This window comes from Oxyura jamaicensis, chromosome 5 (assembly GCF_011077185.1).
Source record: "Oxyura jamaicensis isolate SHBP4307 breed ruddy duck chromosome 5, BPBGC_Ojam_1.0, whole genome shotgun sequence".
NCBI classification, from domain to species: domain Eukaryota; kingdom Metazoa; phylum Chordata; class Aves; order Anseriformes; family Anatidae; genus Oxyura; species Oxyura jamaicensis.
Genome location: NC_048897.1, coordinates 3,650,927 through 3,672,609, shown reverse-complemented (window position 1 = coordinate 3,672,609; position 21,683 = coordinate 3,650,927). Strand labels below are relative to the sequence as shown.

The 21,683-nt window shown below is 48.1% G+C and overlaps 1 protein-coding gene across 1 annotated transcript in view; it reads left to right on the top strand.

Moving 5' to 3' along the window:
• LOC118168601 (1-aminocyclopropane-1-carboxylate synthase-like protein 1) overlaps nt 1–21,683 on the top strand; it is a 43,012-nt gene that overhangs the window by 4,873 nt on the left and 16,456 nt on the right. Inside the window, exons 2-3 of the mRNA XM_035329115.1 lie at nt 12,283–12,315; nt 12,440–12,556. Of these exons, the coding sequence (XP_035185006.1) occupies nt 12,283–12,315; nt 12,440–12,556 (150 nt within the window). The remainder of the gene's footprint in view (nt 1–12,282; nt 12,316–12,439; nt 12,557–21,683) is intronic.

The window sequence follows — 21,683 nt, the reverse complement described above, 5'->3', positions numbered from 1 at the left end:
CTTGGAGACCCTGTGGAGCCCTAGAAAGCACTCAGCATGGTGCTCCCTGCGACTCTCACAGCCGGGAGGGAATTAAAGCATGCATCCCCCTGGGGCGGATGTGAAGCCACCAGAAATGATCTGTAGGCCCACACGAAAGCTACCTGGCAGTGTTTAGTGCCTGCAGAGGCAGGCGTTGTGTCAGAACCCAGGGGCAGAGGACTGCCCTGTGCTGTACCTCCCCACGAAGCTGCCTTGCCAGTCCCCAATGAGCACGGGCTGTGTGACACCAGCACATCCACGGCCCCTTGGGAGTCTGTGCAGAGAGCCCAGTCTTGTGCTCGGGGGTATGGACAGCTACCAGGTAGGGGACCCTTAAAGGGTGCCCCCTGCTCCTTCAGGCCCACCATCAAGCAGCACTGACCTCCTGCAAGGCCCAGAGGAGCCTCCTGGGCTTTGCTCTTTCCACACACGGAGAAACCTCTGTTACAGGCTTGCAGCCTGCTGTGGTTCATGGCATGCATCAGCCTGTTATTGTTGTGACACTGCTCATGTATTTCTTCCTCTCACCCACAGCCTTTCCAAGGGGAAGCTGTGATAATGACAGGACTTTTCGTTCTTTGTCACAGAAATCGGGTATAATTGCCCCATTTCAGCTGCTTTAAGAGGTGCAGCGAGGGAACAGGCTGGATTCTTTCTTCAGACATCAGTCATCTGAAGCATTTGGTAGATGGCACATCAGGGCTGGGAAATGACTCAACTGTCTTTGTTAAAAGCAATCTCTGGGCGCAGGGAATAAAATCAGAGGCAAAGAGCTGAGGGGGGCGGAGAGGGGCCTCGGCAGCAGAGACATGCTGCCTGCTCTCCCCACAGCTGCCTCTGAATCATCCCCGCAGCCACGAAGCCGTTCGCCAGCCCGGCCTCGCACCCATGTCCATGCTGCCGGGGAGCCATTTCCCCTTGCAAGGTCTGGCTGAACTTGCACCTCATGTTCAGCCAGCACGGTGCATATCTGGCTTTGGCAGGAGAGTCGGGGTGGCCTTCAGGTGAGGGCCAGGAGTTTCTGCCTGCTTGTGCACCGCTGAGCCACCTGGCCTGGCTTTTGTGGGTGCCGCCTTTGTGCCCCTGTTGCAACACTGGTAGCATCCAGCCGGAGATAATCCCCGCCGCGGGCCCTTTCTCCTCCTGGCTGGGCTCACAGAAACCTCATTGAGTTGGTCTTGCTTGGCTTGTGAGTATTTGTGACAAAGTGCTGATGGCAAAAGAGGCTGCTTCTCAGTGGGTGTAGCAGGGATTGGCTTTGTTTGTTTTTCCTGCTGCCAAGGCCTTGCTTATCTAACCTCCATTTCAGTCCTGTTCTGCATGGAAATGTTTTTATTTATGCAGCTGGGACAGAGGCCCCTTCTCCTTTAACTCATCTAAGTTTGAACTTGTGGAAGAGAAAATCTCTCATGGCAGTTGTCTTCCTTCTGCTGAATGAAATTTGCCTGAAACGGGGATCACAACGATGTGTGCAGGTAAAGCCTGCTCCTCCCCGTTCAGCAACGCACCATGGTAATGTCTTCAGAGCATTTACATGTCCACTTGGACGCATCTGGTGCAGCTAGCAAGGCCATCTTGGTCCCAAAACCACCCCCAGGTCAGTAAGCTCCAGAGGCTTCAAGCCTGACACCAGCCAACAATCCCTGCTCCAAAGTGAGCTCGGAGGTGTCAGTGTCACCGCTTCTGGAGGACAAGATCTCCCTGGTGTGACCGCTGGCTTGGTCCGGAGGCCATCTCCTGAGGTGCCACGTGCTCAGGCATGGTTTTTAGGCTGCTCTGCAATCAGGCTGGGGGCTGTCCGTGAGGGGGCAGGTCATGGAGCAGGCTGTGCTCGTAGCTGCTCTCGTGCCATGGGAAGATGCAGCCCTGTATCTGGGAGGCCCTACCGCTCGTCCTGCTGCCTCTGCCTGTACTCTGAGTACCAGCACCCCTGAGTGCCAGCAGGGATTTGGCAATGACTGTTGTGACAGCAGGGGCCTGACTGTGTTTGCCCACTGATGTGACCCCTTTGATCGTGGGAACCACGGAGCCTGTTTTTTCTAAGCGAACAGAGAATTTGCTTGTTGCTGAGCACATTCTGCCTCCTAGGATGCCTACTGCAGCTGAGAGCTCGATGGCCCTGGTACTGTGGCTGCACCAGGCACTGTACGTTCCTAGACAGAACTGTAAAAGGATGCAGAAATGAGGCTTCTTACGCACTGCTTCCTTTTATAGCCTCTCAGTGCACTACTTTGTGTTTTTGTTTAAATACTCCAGGCTCTGGGCTTTGCTTTGTTCAGCACAATCTGTTCAACACAAAGGAAAATAAGTCGTTAGTGGTTAATTGGAACGTGTTTTCCTTAGCTGTCCTGTGCTTTTATGGACTGTCCAGGTGCCTGTTTCCAAAATAAAGCCGCTCTCTGTGGCTCCCCTCTGAAAAGCACCTACCTATGCTAGGTCACGGCTCCACAGTAATTAATGGAGAGTTGCAGAGCTGGCTGGTGCTGTCTCTGTGCTGTGGCAGTTTCTTTCTAAACACCATGGCAAATCGGTTAAGGAAGCACGCGTGCACAATTTGCTGCAGCTGATGCTGCTGGTGACAGAATTAGACTGTCCATCTGCATGCTCAAAGGATCTGCATTGATAACATCCTAATGACAGTTCCCATGTAGTCTGTATGAAGAGAAATTATAATTTTTGGAGCAAGCAGAATTGAATAGAGCTTGTTAGGGATGTTTCAGCATAGATGATGCAGTTAGAAAATGTGTATGTTGTGAAGCAGAAACGTTTCATGGAAATATGTAGTTTGACTAACTTTAATCGTCAGTCTTCTGCTGGGCACCTTGTCAGTTGTATCATGCATTTACCCGGGTGCTGCACAGAAACACAGCTTCTAAGGTTTGCCCCTGAGTTCCTGCCCTGTGGTCCTGGCATCTTCTGGCTGGCTGAGACGGGACTTCTCTCGTCCCGTGGAAGCTGGAAGCTTGGCTCCTGAGTGAAGTTGAGGGGACTCTTAAGAAATCTCACTGTCGCTCACTCCCAAATAAACTTGCTGTCCCCATTCAGTGCTGAGCAGCTGTAATATCGGGGGAAAAAACGGTAATTGTGTTCAACAGCTATCAACATCCTGAGCTACCTCTTACGTTTTGGAAGCACCACGCATGAGTGTTTCTGAAATTAAATTTCACAGATTTTCTTTTTCATAGGAAACTTGCAAAATTTTCTTATGCCTATTGGAAATTACACTTCAAGCTACTGGAAACTTCTACAGAAGGGAATTCCATTGTTCAGCTAGCCTGAGATCTGACTACCATCCCCTCGGAGCTGAGATTTTGAGTGGATGTGGCTGGAGCTGCTGGGACAACCACTCTGCTCCTAGATAGCAGTGGCTGCTATTGAAGAATAAATGACAGTGCAATCTGAGCCTTGCTTGCACACATGCTCAGGGGGCTCGTTCAGGGGGGACTAAATGCAGGGCAAGCTTGGCCGTTTCTAAAACACTATGTAAAGAGACAGAAAATTGCTTTACGGGCTCTGATAAGTTATTGCTTTGTTCTGTCTCTACAGAGTGAATCTTAAAAGGGACAGAAAATGTTAGCACTTTCTACATGCGGGAGATTTTGCTTCCTTGAGAATTTGGTCACGAGTCTATTTAATGCTTAAAAAAACCAACCACCCATAAGAACCCAGACCTCTAGGAGAGTTTGTCTATTGCCTAAAGAGATCCAATGACCCAGTTTTGTTTATTTTTTTTATCCTATTACAGAATAAAATCAAACCTGAACCATCATGAGTCTAAAGCCAGGGCATGGCTCCCACCTTCATTTCCAAGTTTCTTCACAGGATATTGAAATTACACAACTGTGGGTTGCTTTGTTTTTCTGTGCTACAGCTTTGTTGCCCATAAGTAAACAGAGATAGCAAGATCTTGATGAGGTGAATTTCAGGAACTGCAATCCTGTAAGAGAAATGCAAAACTCGCCCACAGCCATCAGTATTTGCCTTCCAGATCAAATCGCAGGCAGCTGGGAGGAGAGTGCTAAGGATTAAAGTCCTGGCCTGGGGAAGGGTTCAAGCCGGCTGTTCTGCCACTGGTTTTATGTGCTTGTCAAGCAGTCGGTTCTTGGGTTAAAAGTGCAATAAATCCACCCGTTTTCCTGCTTATACAGTGGGCAAAAGCAAGATGTGGAGCTGGCTTTTTCTGGGACTGTGCAAGAAATGATGGTCAGGGCTGGGAATAACGTGTTCTGCTTTGGCCATCCTGCTGCTGCCTGCTGGGCTTTGCACATGGGGTGTGGTGGGGAAGTGTTCATCGCCAAAAACTGCGGTATTTGCTTGAAATGCTCGACTGTAAAAATAATTTAGTTCAGGTAAAAATATTGTTTCAGCCATTATGACTGAAGTGCATACTGACTTCTTTGTGGATGTCTCTGTAACAAAATGTTTCAGATTCATGTTGGGACCCTAAGAATTGGCTGCCTGTTACTTTTGGGGTGTCTTATCCACTCCCTGGGCAGAAGACCCTTGCCCAAACTTTTCCCTGCAAGGGCTGACGTCCGGGTGCTCCATCCCCTTGGCTGCTGCACCGTGTTTTGTTACAGAAATGGGGGGCTGTAAGCAGATAAAATTGTGTGTTCTGGTTCACATACATCAGGTTTGTGAAGGGTTCCTTCAGCTGTGGTGAACAGCCAGCACCAGGGCCACCCTGCGCTGCCTGACAGCGAACGTCTCCTGCTGGTGCTGTGCCTCAAAGGACTCCTTAGGTCAGAGTAGATGTGGCTCCGCAGCCAGTTTCTCGGGGGATTGTCCCCTTTTCCTTGGGAATCCAGCTATTTCTTCTGACCCCCTTGGCTTTTATAGAAAATGCTCCCCTGGAAGGGAAATTATTTGTTTCCCACCTAATAAAACATTTCACTTACTCTGAAGCCAAATGTTTTCAGTCTGCCATAAATTCCAAAATACTTCCATCTCAGAGGGTCTCACAAAAACACTTGCATTTTTATTGCCTGCTGCAGGAAAGGTGGGTAGAGCACCCGCAGCGCTGCCCCCCTTCTCCCTGGGGTGCAATGGGGGCTCCCACGGGCCCCCAGCTGCCAGGATGGTGAAGCAGAGAGCTCCAGGGCTTCTCCCCAGTGAAAACAACCGGAGAGGTAAGCAGCAGGCAAGGTGAGGGCTGTCCTCCTGCGAGGGGTGAGCCTTGCCACGTCACCCGTCCTCTGTGAGCACCCGGCGTGAACTGCTCGGCCGTGCCCCGGGGGCCACCGAGGCTCCCTGTCTGCTGGGTTATCTGCCTCGGTTGAACAATACCCAGGATTGCAGCTCCTGCTGCCGTGGCCGTCGCCTTCCTGCAGGCACCGCAGAAGGTGTTCAAGGAAGGCCACGGCGAAGCCCTGGCCTTGGTTGCCCTCCTCCTCCCACAGCTGCTGCCTCTGGCTCTCCTGTTTCCCTGCATCCATGATGAGTGTGGGTTACAGGCATGCTCTCACCTCCACTGTGAATGTCAAACCTGTGCTTTTACTCATCTGTCCTTTCTCCCCTCATCTGTTATTCAGCCCGTGATAAAGCTTCTCTCCTCCTCATGATGGATAGATGAGGAGGAAGGAGGAACAAGCTGTCTCCTAACAGGCAAGGCACATAAAGCTGCAGCCGCAATTGCAGCTACCAGGCGCATAAAAGACATAATTTCTTTGCCAGCATACAGTTTCCATCCAGGGACAATGGCTCTGCAAAAGCCTGCTGGCAGACGCCCCAGCCAGAGACATCTGCGTGGCACATCCTTACGGGTTGCAGAGAGGAGGGGACGATGCGTCTCTACTCTACAATTAAGGCTCTCATTTTGTCATTTTTATTCCCTTCTTGTGGAAGCTGGTGAAGTGCTTTACTTGTTCCCATCTCCCGCCCCCACAGCAGGGCTGTACGGTGTTGGTGTGCTCCCTCCCCAGTCGGAGGGACTGCTCTGTGTCCCTGTGTCACTGGTGGGCTGGGTGACTGCCACCCGGCCTGCCTTCAGGTGGCACAGGTCTTGCCCAGCCAACGCTTCTGGGACACCTGTGCCTTCAGACCTGCTCTGAGGTGTGTCGCAAAGGCTTCCCCGTGTTTGTTTTCCGTGGGTTCAGCAGGGCTGCCCAAGCCTTTCCCCATGTATTAATTAATGATTGTACTGATGAATCCTCTTCTCCATGCTTCCCAGCTCTCCTCCTCCCCTGCTTCGTGCCATCAGGGCAGTCTGAAGCCCAAACCTTTGGGCAGGTGGCGTTTGCTGCTGCTCGGCTGCCTGGGTACACGTGCGGGCTGATTTCTAGATGTGACCGCTCTGGTGTGACTCACAGCTCAGCAGATTTTCACAGAGATCAAAATCTAGGCAGACCCTGGAAAGAAGTCCCACCTGATAAACTTGCCCGTCTCATTGCACTGTTGTGCTGCAGGTTTTCCCTGTGCGTCCCTCCGATGGTGGTGCACATCCTTTCTCCCAGTTTCTCACACAGAGATCATCTCCAGGCAGCCCTGTGCTCCTCGGCGTCCTGAACGAGGAGTCACCAGGCAGCGTGAGTCACTGGTGCAATTTGACGTGGTTTAATCTGAACTTTCAGGGCCTGATTTCGTTATTGTTGCTTACATTGAGTGCTTTCTTCCTGTATGCTGAAATCAGCGGGATTTCTTGTGTTGTTTGGTTAAAAGTGTTTTGTGTTTTTTTTTTTTTTTAATGCACGGGTTATTGTAGGTCAGGATGCAATTACAGGAGTGAAGTGCAGGAAGAAGTGCTGGACAGGTAAACAGAGCTGATGGTGAAAGATGCCTCCACGCAACCTTTCCCCTGTCACATGTGCTTCCACGTTTCTTGAGCAGCTCAGGGACTCCGTGCTGGGGGGCTGGAGAGGTGGGACTGTGGTGTCTCTGGTGCAAACACGCAGGTTTTTAGAGGGCAGGGAGTTGGGTGCAGCGCTGCTCTTTACATTTCCTTTCCCCATAAACCCTTGCTCACAGATAACTTCGCCAGACCATCAGACCAGAAAAAGCTGTTAGGTCTTTGAAGCTTCCTAATGCCCCTTCCTCACACACCACAAGGCAGGTCTGTGATATCGCCCAGAAACACAGACCGCTCCTTTTCCCTCCTGTCCCTTCTGCTGAAGCAAACCCAGACTCTGCAGGATTTCTTAGCATCTTGGCCAGTCTAACTTGAAAAAATACTCTTGTAGTGAAACGTTCAGAATTACTGAAATTACATAATTTTTCTTTGGTCCTCTTTTTTTCCTTCTTTCTAGCTAAGTCCTTTTCACATGTATTAAAAAAATCTGCTTATTTTTGCCATATTTGCAGGCTTACAAGCACGTCTGCTTTGTGTCTCAGCCAAGTGGCAGAGACAGCTCAGCTCTGACAGTCTCTCTCAGACCTCTCTCTTGTGTATTTGTTTCTCTTCTCTGGATTCCCACTTCGGCAGTGTCTTCCTGGTGACGTGCTACCCATAACTGAGTGGTAGTATCCCAGAGGATGTCGCCCACAGACCTTAACTGGGAGGATTATCCCTTCTCTCCTCCAGGACATGTTTTTTGTCAGAACAGTGCTCCTCCTGCAACAACATAGATCCAACTTTTCCAGCAGTAGCTGAGGAAGGCTTTAACCCGGACAGATCTAGGGCAAGTGACCCCTGGGGACAGCAAACTGGGTCCTGAACCAATGCTGCACTTGCACCAGAGGACTGGCAAGGCAGGTTGGCCACTGCGTTCCCCAGCAAGCTCTGTCCTACTTCCCTTCCTTCGTTTATCCCTTTTCTCTTTTCCTTTTCTCATGGCAAAAGCAGTTCGGTCCCTTTTTCTTGAGGAACTTTTTTTTTTTTTTTTTTAATTCTGTTCCATCTTCCCACGCTGCAGAGATTTTTTTTCCCATGCTGGCTGAGATGTCCCTCTATTCAGAGACCTTTCTTTCCCTGTAGCCCCTGAAAGTGTGGGTGAAAACTATAGCACATGCAAAAGTATTTTGAGGAATATTTTGAAAACCTCACAAATGATTACCAGAGGCTTCAATGTTATTTTTTTTCAAAGCAATTAGATAATAGAGTAGGTCAATAACATGCCTGTCCCACTTTTTTTTTTCTTTTCCACTTCAGTTATGTCCTATTTCTGTTGCTTTTAATCCTCATAATAGCCAATCCCTTGGGATTAAGTATGAAACCCTTTGAAACTGGTGAACTTGGAAGGCCTGGGGTAGCTTCTCTCTGCTGGCTTTACCCATCTGCATAGTCTGTGTGAATATTCTCTCTCCGTAACCCCCAGGACCTGTCAGGTTGTTATTTGCACAAGAAATGCTGAGCTTAAAGCCTGCACCTCAGCTTGCACCAGTCTGGGTGGTTAAGCTTGCCCATGCGCACCTTCTCAGCTGCTTACGAGCACAGATCGATGTTTGCTGTGAAGAAGCAACGCCTGGGTGGTGTCCAGAGCGGAGGAGAAAGGAAGGAGAGCAGAAGTCAGACAGGAGAGGTCAGGACGTGAGGACGGGACTCGAAGAGGGAGAAGTGTTCTCACCCCGTCCATCCCAAGCAGAGGAGGGGGTGAGCGCAGCTGGCTGAGCTCCTCTCCCCAGGCCTCCAGGTGCTCCAGTGGCGGTGCCTGCGGCTGTGGCAGGTCCCCTGGGGACAGCAGCTGCCACTCCTTTGGCTCCCTGGGGACTCTCAGCTGGAGAAGTCTCATGAGCTACCCAGGCTCCAGCTGCTCTCTGTTTACACTGTGATAGGCTCTGCAGGGCCCTACAGGCAATGCACCCGATGAAATTCAGAGTCTCTGCAGAGCAAACGTGCCCTGTGACTTGAGTGCTGTGGTGTGGTGTGAGCGTGGTGCCACTGCTCCTGTGCAGCCCTGTCTGCAAGGGGGCTTTGGGAAGGTTCTCCTCACTCCTGCTGAGCAAGGCGAGGGACCAAAATCAAGCACAGCCTGGTCTGACAAAGTTTGTGAAGCTGAGCAGAGCTGGCTTTTGCTGCAGTTTGTAAGGGAAACCCCAGAGCAGCAGGGATTCAGCTGGTCCCAGGCTCTGTTCCTCACAGCTCCTGGGTTAAAAGCAGCCTGATCTGGCTGGGTTTCATTGCTACAGACACAGCAGTGTGTGCAGGAGGACACGAAGTGGAAAACAGGCTTTTACACCCTCGGGCTCCCAACACGCAAACATGAAAGGCAGCCAGGCCGGCAATTTGGATGGGAGTTGCAGGGAATTTGCAGAGGGAATTGCGATGGAGGTGGGCTTGTACAGGGGCCAAAAGCGGTCCTGCTGCAACCCCACTGACGTCAGCTCCCCACGCCTCTTTCGCTCTCCGATCCTCATCCGTACATCCTTCTGAGCTCACAGGGCCTGGCATCTGGTTTGTGCTTTTGTTACCGCAGCTGCTGGCGGGTCGGAGCGTTTCCATGATTCCCGGTTCCCGGAATACCCCCCCCGCCTGCCCACCCGCCATCTCCAGAGCTCCGTGATCGCTCTGTCGAGCACACGTGTCCCAGATTGGCTCCTGCTCCCCAGACGCGCTCGTCTGACTAATTATCCCCTTCACTGGGGCTGGTTCATTGTGAAGGCAGAAATCTGGTCATTACAATTTGTTCTATTTTTGAAAACCCCAAAGTTGTTGAATAACAATGGGTAGAGAAAGCCTTTTGTTAATTCAAATTCAGCAGCGAATAGCAGCAGCCCCTCTGATGGACCTGGCATGTGAGGCTGTTTCTCCCCAAAATGTGAGGCTGCAGCGGTAAAAATTGGGCTGCCCTTGGAGTAAGAGGGGGAGGTTGGGCAGGAGGCTGCCACCCTGCCCCAGGCTGCAGCAGGTGCTTCCCTGAGCAAAATACAGGTGGATCCTGGGGAGATTTTCCAGCGTGAAGGATGAAATTATGCCTAGCTCAGGTGTTTCCATGCTGAAAATGACTGCTTCTGCCAGACTTCCACCTGCTGCCTTTTGGTGAAGCGGGTACTCTGAATTTACCTGGATTAGCATTCCTATCTGTAAATCACCTGATTATGGAGAGCCTGGAAATAATTATCATCGCCTATTTATTCATCTCTGAGAACCACCACTGCAGCATCTCATAGACACTCCCACTTTCTGGAAGGAGTATGGCTACAGTGATGTTTTAGTTTCAGGGAAAATAAGTTAAAGCTACAATTCCCCGAAAGAACGTAACACATTGACTCAAAGGTCATGAAAGCAGTGTTACCTGAGGAGACCTGTGAAAAGAAAACAGATCCTTTTGCTTCTGGCATCTCTTTGACTGTTGCTTGAGGACATAGCTATCAAGTTCTCACCTGGTCCTGTTTTGTGGCAGATCGTAATCATGTTCTTACGAGACTTGTTCCGCCCAGAAACCACTACCGCAGCTGCTGTCTCTTGACCACATCAGAAAGAAAAGTGAAGTTTGACAGAGAGATGGAGTTAATTCCCTTCTGATCTGTGGATGACATGTTGCGTCCTCTTCCACTTGCCGTAAGCGTGCTGGTTTAAACGCAGGTAATTTTACTTCTAAAGTAAATCTAACAGCTCTGGGCCTTCTCTTGTAAGGCCTGTGTTAGGTTTCTTCTCCACTGTGTGAGAAGCAAAGTGACTCTAACTGAAAACATTTCCTGTGGTTAGCTGTAGACAGGATTTGTGAATCCAGAACCAGGCAATGCTGGGGAAAGGACCAGCTACACGTAGTCATGCTGAACTGAGAGAATTCCTGCAAGTGGAATTTCCCATAAAAGGCAACACTTTTACCTGCCCATTCTCATTTGTCTTCCTGATGGGTTTGAGATTGGGCTGGTATGAACAGCTTTTCCACGTTCTTTTCTGTGTATCATTTTCTCCTCTTCTCCCCTATCTCTAATATTTGTGTTTGAGTTAAAGCTGGACGCAGCAGGAGATATTTGGGTTCCCCCTTCCTCCTCCCCTTTGATCTCTCATCTCCTATTTATGTCTGTAAATGTTTTGTTTTATTTGATGTACACTTGCCAGAGAAATGCTGGGCCCAGCTCCAGGCAGGCTCATTTCCCTCTTCCATCTTGAGACATTCCAGAGCTGAACAGCATGAGATTGCATAGCTAAATATTTAGGAGAAAGCAATGAAGCCGTGTCACCAAAAACCTCAGTGTATTCCTCGGAACAAGATGAGGTTACTTAGCATGTGCAGACAAAAGTCTTGGAGCGGGCGTGGAAAGGCCTATGCTTAAACCATCAGCAATTGTGATCAATGTATTGTCTCAGTTGAGTCTCGTGTCAGAGGTAAGGTGCCACCATACTCAGCTCATTTCTAACCCCAGACCACAGGAACGTCACACTGTGATGGTGATTTCTCAAGCCAGGAGGGTCCCAGGCCCCTCTTAGCAGCACAGAGCAACTCTTTTCACTGAAGAACAGCTCCTTTGTGTTTATTTGACACGTTCTTCTTTCAGTCTTTCAGTACTTCCTATGAACATGGAGGGAAGTCACAGCAAAGCACGCTTTGCTTGGAGCACAGCCACTGCGGTGCCACCCTTATTGAGAGAAATTTCTCCTATAAGCTCTACGTGTGGCATCAGTGACTTGGTCTGCCGAGGTTTCAGATGTTTCTAAACCTCTGTTTAAAGTTCACCCAGAGGTTTACTGAGTGTTACCACAACCAGCAGCGGTGGTGATCGTCAGCGGAGGAGTAAGGCAGAGAGCTGGGAGCAGTAACACCTGACCCCGCTGCGGATCGTTTTGGCAGAGGCTGTGAACCAGAGCACAACTTCTGAAAAAGTTGCCAGAGGTTGGGGTAGCCTCTGAAGCCTGTTCATATGCAAATATGTATTCCCACTGGATGAGGGGGAGGAAAAGGGTGAGAGTGAAGCCAACAGCTTGACTGAATGCAAGTGGGAAAGGGAGCGGACCTGCTCTGGGTTGCCAAAGTCTGGATTTTTCTTTCAACCTTGTGATTGTTGTCACTCTTCTTAATGCCCCAGCTCCATGCAAATATCAGTGCTTACTGATTTACATGTAGTTAATGCCTGCCTAGCTCTGGTGTTTGTTGTGTGAAGGTAGAAGTGGGATGAGTCTGAAATCATCTTGTTTAATAGCATTCTGGGGAAAAAAAATATCATTTCTCAAAAGTTAGAACGTTAAAGTGAGTCTCCTAGAAAAGAGGAGGTCAGGATGACTGTTTCTGAATATTTTCTAACTCAATATACTGATAATAAAATCATTGGTGGAAATCAGGCTAGTTTTAATTTCTGGTTTTATTAATCAGAACAGGGGATACACAGACCTCAGGGAATTACGTATTTTTGTATGTATCAATACCCACATTTTTCTTTTAACAGAGCAGCTGATGGAGAAAAAAGTCTATGAAAGCTGTAAGTAAAACTTGTTTCCCTCATCCCTTCATGCAAATTGTTCTGTCAATAACTATGGTTGGGTTGGGACCAGAGGCTAGACCTTGACCACGTACTCATTGGATCACCTGTGCTTTTTCCCCAGCATCACTTGAGGAGCACCTGGTGTGTTCTCCACGTGGGACAGGCACATGGCTTGGACCTGACTTTGGGAGGGATACAGCAGTGATTTCTCACTCTCCCCCAGGGGCTTGGAGCACAAGCGAGTGACTGGTCAGACAAGACGGATGGGGGAGACTCCAGCTTGGTGCAGGAGGTTTTCCACCCCAGTGCCTTCTGCTCCTGGAGACACGTAAGTGATAGATGATGCTGCCTCCTGGGTGCCAAGTGGCTACTGCCATTCATTCAGCAAAGCCCCTGCCTCAAAGGTTGGTGATGCAAATGAGGTTTGGAGTGGTTTAAAACTGGCTGCTGCTAATTAAAGCAGATTCCTGCTAGCTTAAACAGACTCTGGTGCTTCCTGAAAAAGGTGTCCTTCTGTCTGCAAAGAGGTTCAAAGTATGCTAACGATGAGAGCTGTCTTGGAAATCTGTGCTGTCTATCTGAACATAATTGCACTCAGATTTCTCTCTTTTTGCGTGTTTGAATTTAGTGAACTTTAAGTATTTCATGGAGATAGAGTGAGTAAAATCCCATCCATCAGACTGAAGCAGCGTGGGCATGGCAAGACATGCTTCCATGTATGCCGCCACTGCTTGCCAAAAGGCTTTTTTGCTTCCAACTGGAAAAAGCCAGGTTTCTTTGTGGGACAAACAGTCTGTTTCAGTCACGACCTCTGGGCCAGCAACAGTCTTAATGGTTTTTCTGTGCAGTATTCATCATTTCTAAATAGCTGGCTTCAAATGTAACTAATTTCCTTCACAAAAGTTACTGTAATCTCTGTCACTTCTGAACCAGAGCAGTTCCAGCCAAACTGAGACATGGGAAAACAGAGGAAAGGAAGATGGTGTAACACACAGGTTTCAAAGGGAAAGTCTGCATGTGTAATTCCTGTTCAATCTGATGCAATGTACCCAAAACTGCAGAGGAGAAGGGGTGAAGGGACATGAACTAGGTCTGACCAGCAAGGTATCTTTTTAAGTGCTGACTTAAATTTGGGCTAAGTTTAAGCAAGGTCTCTTAAGGGTGGGGAAGATACTCTTGGCATGTACAGGAGAGACTGAAAGGCTGTGAAGCTGGGAATGTGCTGTGAAGGCTTTTGTTTTTCAGCCTTTAACAGGACCACAGGTCAGACCCTGTTTTCCCTCTCCCACCCATCCCTGATTTATGAAGGACGGAGGCTGCTGTGACAGCCTGAGTTACGGACACCTGCCTTAGGTTCAAGCCAAGCAGCTCACCTCTTCAGCACAGGTGATTTCTGTTTCCTCCCCTTGGTCAGCAAAGTGCTGGTCATCCTAGCTACATCCTGCTGCTCTGGGTGGGGGATTCGGGTGGAGCTGGTCTCTGTTCTGTTTCTGCTGAGCAACTGCCATGGCACAAAGGCAGCCCCCTTTCTGAAGTCTTGCCAGCTTCGTGGAAGACTGCAGAATGTTCTTTCACGTCTCTTGCAGTCACACAACAGCACTGAGCTGTGCAGCAATGGCAGGGCAGTAGGGGAAAGGTTCCACTTGCCGCTGCACATGACGCGTCCCTTCTGGGTGTATGTGGGGCATGAATACCCTGACTCACTGGCACTACACATAAATATTACTTTTAAAAATCACTTACAAAAACAGAGCAGATTCTTTTGCTGCCATGTAACACATTTGAAAAATGATGTCGATGTGTCAGGCATGGAGACTGGCTTTCGGCAGACTTGAGAGTCCCTGCAAAGGGGCCTCAACTTGCTGAAGGTTAATTAGCACTGGAAAGAGGGCTCTCAAGTATTGCTTCAAGATCTGGGATGGGAATTTGCCTGGGACAGTCTCAGGTTAGGAGGAGATCTCTGCATAAACCCTCTAGTCTTTGCAAATCTGAACTGAGGGGGTGGCAAGCAGAGTTTGCACTGGAATTCCTCAAGGCACTGACATCTGATTGCTGTTGACATCTGGACCGGAGTACAGCTCAACAGTCTTTCACTTGAAAAATCTAGAAATATTTTCTTAAATGTTTTTAGAACCTTTTGTGAAGTTCTTTAGAATGAATCACTGCCTAAGAACAGCTCAGTAAACATCATCCAGTTAAAATGACTGAACACAGTACAGTTTGAACTGAGATGGAGTTCTTAAAGAAAAGGTTTGCCAAAAAACTCAAAACAAACTCTGTTCTTTTACTTAATGCAATAAAACCCCTGTCAGCCTGAGAGAAATCAGATTTTCAGAAATTTCTAGCAATAGCCATAATTTCTGAATGTTTTCTGCCACCCCAGGAGGCCTGTGCCCGATGATTGATAAGCAGTACACATGCTGCTCTTTTAATATGGCAAGGCACGTGATCCTAGCCAAGGGCACAAGGACACGTCCCCTGATTGGGAAAAGCCTGCGGGTGGGGGGGGGGGGGGGTGTGATTCTCCCACATGCTTTTCTGGGAGCTCCTTGATGCAATCTGAGTCTAATGAACACACCTGACAAAGTAAACAATTATGAAAAAGAGCATTTCCTCAGCCTTTTTGCCAGAGTTATAACAGGAGCTGTGCCTAGGATTCTACGGGAAAATCTGACTGACTGACTGACAGCCTATTCCTATTTCTGCTAGCAAAGTCCACAGGTAAGAGCAAAATGTCAGTGTCTTACTCCAGCTGTGTTCTGTTTCAGCTGTAAGGTATGGGAAATATTTTTGTTCACTTTAGAAAACAAGTCTATCTCATTTCTGCAGTACCCTAGTTCTGGGTAACAGATGCTGCTGATAGCTGGGGCACTGAACTTGGACAAGACAGATAGCATCTTTAGTTGGCACTTCTTTGCACATGTTCTTTTTGACCTGTAGCAAGTCACTGAATTCCTCCGTGCCTCTTTTTCTTAGTTGTAAACTGGGAGCAAGCTGCACGACTGTGTTGTCAGGTTATAGTCTTAGGCACTCATGAAGCATTCCCAAGTAGAAATCAAGACTGGGATGACCAACAGCTAGGTATTTAAGAGTGTATTTATTTATTTATTTATTTATTTTCTCTGCCAACTCTTTGGGACTGAACCAGTGCAGGGGGATGGCTGTTAGTCAGCTCACCATAACTTGGCTGGTAGGGAAGAACATCCTGGCTATTGAGTTGGAGGAGCTTGCCTGTAGGATTAAACCAGCTCAGGACCATTAAAAATAATGAGCTTTGTGGCAACCTCCTGGGTGGTTCTGCACCACTGTAATGAAATATTTTTGCTTGCTAATCAGTGGGTGATACTTGTGAGCTGCCCAGGTTAAGCTGAGGACTGAGAAGAAGCAGTGAGGTCTGGCAAAGGTAATTAGGTCAGACCCAGCATTGCATGGATGTGGCTGCTCTGCTTTGAGGAATGGGTTGGCTCAGGAGCAACAGTGGAGAGAACAACCTCTTAAAGACAGGAGCTTGCTTAGTTACTTTGTGTTCACTGAACTGGTGAAGCCCATTGTTCAGGGAACTGGCTGAGACAGTTATAGAAGTGTTAGAAATTATTTCTGTGATACCAAGGAAAATGGATGAGATCCCAAAATGTAGGAAAAGGGTACACATAGTGGTGGTTTTCAGAGAAAAGAGAGAGAGAGAGAGAGGTGAAAGGAACTGGATGGGAGTCAACCCAGTTCCTGGAAAAAGTGGAACAAATAATCTCTGCATAAGCATCTCAAGGATAACAAGGTGATAAGTTGCAGGCATACAGGACTGTTAGGAAGAAATCCTATCAGAGTAGCCTGCCCTCTTTTCTTCTGACAGAATCACCAACCAGGGAAAAAAATGGAGATGTCCTATATTCCCAGTACAGTAAGGTTTTCCACCCTCGTTCACATGATGCTCATAAACCAGCTATGGATATACATCCCAGGTGAAACTGGTGGAAAAGGGGTGCACAGTCTCATGGAAAAAAAACTATCTGCAGAGCAGTCCTTGTGGCCTTGCATCAAACGAGAAGGGAGCAGTGAGGGGGCTGCAGGGGTCCCTCCTGGGGCAGTCAGTCTTGCTGTTAATGGCTTTGTAGGGGCAATAAAGATGATGCTCATCAAACCTGCTGACAGCGTCATGCCAGGAGGCATGCAAGCACAGGGGAGAACAGGATCAAAGTGGTCTTCGGAAGCTGGGGAACCAAAGTGAAAAACATTTGGTATGGACAGACACAAAATAGGAATGAATAATCCACTGTAAACATACAAGTTTGGGAACAGCTTGCAAGACCGCAGGTAGGGAAAGTTTTAGTGGTTTATAATGGATTACAAAATGAATGTGTTTCAAATGCCATGCAACTGTTCAGAGACCAACATTATCCTAGGACTGACAGATGTGAGTATAGCCTCTGAAGCAGCCTCTTTTCTCTGCTTAGTACTGGTGTGGCTTTGTCTGGAGTATTATGCCTAACTGCAGATATAGGATTTCCCAAAAGCTGTAGATTGGTTTAAGAGAGCTGAGAGAAGAAAAACAAAAATAATTACAAATTTAGGGACTATATTATATTATTTTTTTGAATTTGCTTAGAAGACAGCATGCGAACCTCTCAAGAAAGACAAACATTTTTTCATGTTGGTGGTAGATAGGACAAGAAATCTACTTAAAACATTGTAGCAGGGGACATACATTAGGAAACTTCTCTCATGCCAAGTATAATAAAGTACTGAGTAGGTTGCTTAGGGAGGCTGGGGAGTCTTTAGCTGGAGATACAAAAACTTAGTATTTTTCAGCAACTGTGTAAGGGTATTGCTATTATAGGCAGAGAAGTAATTAACAAAAGAGCACAACAGAGAGTCCAGACAGTACAGTCACAAAAAGCAGACAGACATTTGGGCAAAGAGGTTTCTCAGTCTTGAGATGTTGGTAACCTGGCTTTGGAGTGGTCTTGGCTGTGTCACTGCTGGTCCGTGCCAGGCAAAGGGCAGAAGCAGGAGATGCTGTTCAAGGAAAAGAGAAGAAGAGGTGCTTGGCAGCCCTTCTGGAAATAAAGGTAGCCGAAGGACCTACATGCTTTTATTGACTGTTTATCCTTAATTTTACTTTCCAAATACTAATGACAGGTTGCAAATCTGTCAGGACAGGAGGATCCTCTCCCATTGTGTAATGTAAGTGCTTGGGGGCTGCTGTCTTTAGAAGGGTTTCATGTTCTAGTTCTGTATTCCATGTGGAGAACTGGGAGGATTTACAGTCATGAGAGAACTGACTTCAGTCCTGACCAGCTCTGTGTTTCTTTCCACGACCAGTTTTTTTTCATTCACACACTACTCTAAAGGGAATATAGGCTTTTAGCAGCACTGCCAAGTATCTACTTAATGGTATCAGATGCTGATGCTATTCTAACTTCTGGTAATGTCTCCTTTCCAGAGAGCGATTAATGCAGTGTGGTTATTTGAATTTAAATGATAGGCTAGCAAAAACTTTATGCTTACTTAGAAATTTTCTTCAGGCAGCTCAAAAACCTCCCTGTCAGTCACTCCCTTGCATAGCCAACCAACACTGATTTCCCCAACCCCTTCTTGAAAATTTTGCATTAATATAGTGTTTAAAAATTGCAGTTTCTTTTCTGGGCCACACAAAGTTCAGACAAACGTGGCTTAGCTGGATGAGGCAGCAACGCGTCGTGCAGCCAGGGGCAGCTGGTGTGATGCAGTTCAGTCAGGCCGATGTAGTCTCACGGCATCTCAGGCTGTTTCCTGAGTGTCCTGGTAGTTACACAAGGACAATCAATGTTCCTGGGAACCGAAGAGAAATTACAGACTTTTTAAGGGCAACATCACTGAAGATCTTGCACAAGATGGGGATAATCGAGAACAGAAAGGTCTTCAGCTCTCACTGACTGACTGCAAGGAGGAGCTTTAAAACAAACAAACAGGAGGACTTTATTTATTGTCAGTTACTAAGAAGGATAGACAGCTCTGACAACATGTGAGGGGAACGTACCCTTTTGAGGGCTGCCGTTGGTTCAGGAAGGAGGATCTGAGCTCAGCCGAGCTGGATGGGTACACTGATGCTGCTCTGTAGCTCTCCTTGTTCAAGGCAAGCAGTGGCAGGAATTCTGTGGCCTCAGCCTCTGACACAAAGCTACCCATCATGTGTTGCTCTCAGGCCTGGCAGAGCAGAAAAGAAGGTCAGGATGAGGACGATGATCTGCTGTCAGTGCAGCAAGGCTGGACTGGACTAGAATAGCTGCAAGGCCCCTGCAAGCTGGGGCTGAGCTGCACTGGCAGAGCCATGTGAAAAACAGGAGTACCAATGGCAGTGGGTGCTGCAGGCCAGCATTACAGCCATGTGGGAAAGGCTTTGTTATGAACTCAGTTTCCCACTCTATACAAATGCTTAATTTCCCCTGCAATTGCGAAAATCTTTGCTGCTGGCACTTCTGACCCCTCCGTGGTTGGGAAAGACTCAGCATGGATGAACAGGTCTTGCTGTGGTCGTGCTACAGGAAACACAACCCCACTTACAGCTCATGTAGCTATTTCAGGCAAAAGCTATGTAAACTGCTCACTATTATAAATGAAAATACTGAAGAATTCTCATCCATGGTTTAATCTAGAAATCTAATCCTGTCAGGGCAAACAGGAAGATCGCTGTGTCTATATTTATCATCAGATGAGGGCCAGTTAGCCAGTTCCTTCCCTTGCCTTTGTTTCTTCTCTTTTAAGGCAAGTGGTAACAGAACCTGAATATGCATTGCTTAAAACTGGAGGGGCAAAAAACTTGCAGCAACTAAGGGAGCAGTGCAGCCAGCCAAGGAGAGGGAGATGAGCCGATACTTGGATTTGTTGCGTCATTGCCTTTGGAATTTTATCTCTCGTGTTTACTTCATGCAATTTTGGTGTGAGCATGTCCTGATTTTGTAGAGCAATATAGCAACACATACATCCCTGCAGGTTGTTGCTCTGTTCCCAAAGAGATTTGCTACTGTTTTAGTGTTTCTTTCAGGATAACCGTGTCAGAAAGCATGACTTTCTGTGATGAGAACTGTAGGCTTGTCCTACCAAGCTGGGATTTTTGCAGTCTGCAGCTGTGGGCCTTGAGGCCTGTAGTCAGCTGAGGGGCTCCTGGCTTGGTGTCTGCAGGTCCTGACCTGACCATGTTGTTCTCTGGCAGCAGAGAGGGAGAAAACATTTGCATGTCTTCTTGCAAAGAACTCACAGTACAGACCAGATCCAGCCTGAGAAGAAGCGGTGGCCAAAAAGGAAAGAAACCAAACAAATAAAAATGCATGACTGGCTAATGTAAACAGTATGTCAAGAGGGAAGCAGCTCTGAGTGCTCTTGTTCCAGCAAGAGTCAGTGTTTCCACTTTTCTTCCACTCTCTTCATCGTGGTTTTTCCCCCATGGTCCTCTTCCAGTATCAGTGGCCGTGAAGAAGCTGCAAGCAGGCCGCACGTCCTGTCCCTCCCTTACAGTGAGGCCTCACGGGGTTTATGGCTCTAGGAAGGGCAGTGCCAGATTTCTGCATACAGGGGAGCAGAAAGGGAGGCCTTTAACCAGCTCTACAAGGAGATAAAATGTACGTGTGAGTCTGCCGGAGATGAGTGCCGCAAGGTGCCTTCCAAGCCTGTGCTGAAGCATACACAGGACATGTAGCACCACAAGAACTTTCTTGACACGTAGTATGGAGAGAGTCAGTGTCATATGGAGAGTTAAATTTCTTTGCCTTGATGGACACATTGGGTTTGATTTCTTGTCTGGGGCATCAGCCACTTATTTCACTTTGAAGAAGAAAACATAGGCCCCGTTGCTCCCTAGTTAACTGTGATGTGCTCTTCGGCTTAGCCAAAGTGCAATCCGCTCCTGTTCTGAAATTTGTCACCATTTCAGCTGTAGAATAGACCTTTAGTCAGTCACAACCTACAGAAATGGTGTTATGATAGCAGAACCTACATGAATCCAGGTGTATACATATATATATAAGATGATAATTGGTCCCTCTTCATTTTAATCTTGAAGTTGCCAGAAGTAGGTTTGGTCACAGGAATTGGAATCCGTTCCTTTTCTTCATTCCCTCTAACATATGAAGTTAGACACTCAGATTCACTTTATCTCTGTTTGTTATTAGTCACAGGGTCAGCCAGTACTTAAAATACACCCCCAGACCCACCGCCGCTTCCTGCTCCAGGGAATCCCATTAACGAGCTGCATGGGGTGAATAAGCAGGCCTGACTCTGACCTAAGCAACTTGCACAGAAAGAAGGAAAAACGCCATCCCTCTGCTCTTTGTGTGGCTGATGCACTGAACGTGAGGGCGGAAAGTGCCCAGCAGTTCCCACAGCTGCCTCTGCCCGCAGCTGGGCACGTCCCGTGCTTCTGCCCAGAATTTCTCAGAAGTGGCAGCGTGCTGTTTAATCAGTTACAAAATTCACCCCAACCCTTTCAAAAAGCCAGACTCAGGGAATCTACGTGATTAATAATGAAATGGCTCTTTTTCTTTCTTTTCCTTGTCCAGCTCTGCTTTACAGAAGGTTTCTGAAGACTGCCTTACTGCCCTCTGTGGACTTTACTGCAAAGTACCTTAACTAACTCTTTGGGGGCGTGCTAAGCACAAGTCCCTCCGAAATTTTGGCTTCCCTTCTCTCACGTCTGTGTGCTGACCCCGCTTATTAAAGTAGTCACCAGACTGTACGAGGCCAAGTGTAGCCCTGCTCTGGTAATGCAGTAAGAAGCCTACAAAGAAGGTATCTGTAAGGGTTTGTGGGTCTTGCTTGCTCTGAAAGCCAGTGAGATATAAACCTATCCCCAAAGCCCAGGCAGAGATGGAGGAATTAGTGATGAATTAGAGATGCCCTAATAGACACGATGTCCGATGTCATTTTTGGTTTACGTGCTTTGTTTCAGTGATACTTTGTGATTTTTCAGAGGCCGGGCTGAGGGTTTTTGCAGGGGGATTGTGTGGCTAATCGATATTACTTTTAAGTTTTACACATCAAAAATATTTGTGCTCCTGGGCAGAGCAGGGACAGCCCAATAAATCCTCGCCGGGGCTGCAGCACCCTCTGCAGGGCTGCGGGGCCGGCAGCAGCACCCCGAGCCTCCCTCGGCTCCGGCCCCCGGAGGGAGGGACCCTTTCGTGGGAATATCACCTTTATTTAGTGCGGCCCGCTGCTCCGGTGTTCTGCGGTGTGCAGGGCACGTGTTGCTAAGGCTTAGCTGGCCGTCGGCTGTTTGCATGAAGGGCTTGGAGACCCGGAGCGAAACTGGGCAACTCAGCACCGTTTTTAGGGGGGAAATTTTCAGGATCGTGTGTCGTGGCTCGCTAGAAAAGGAGCTGAGGTTCAGGGGA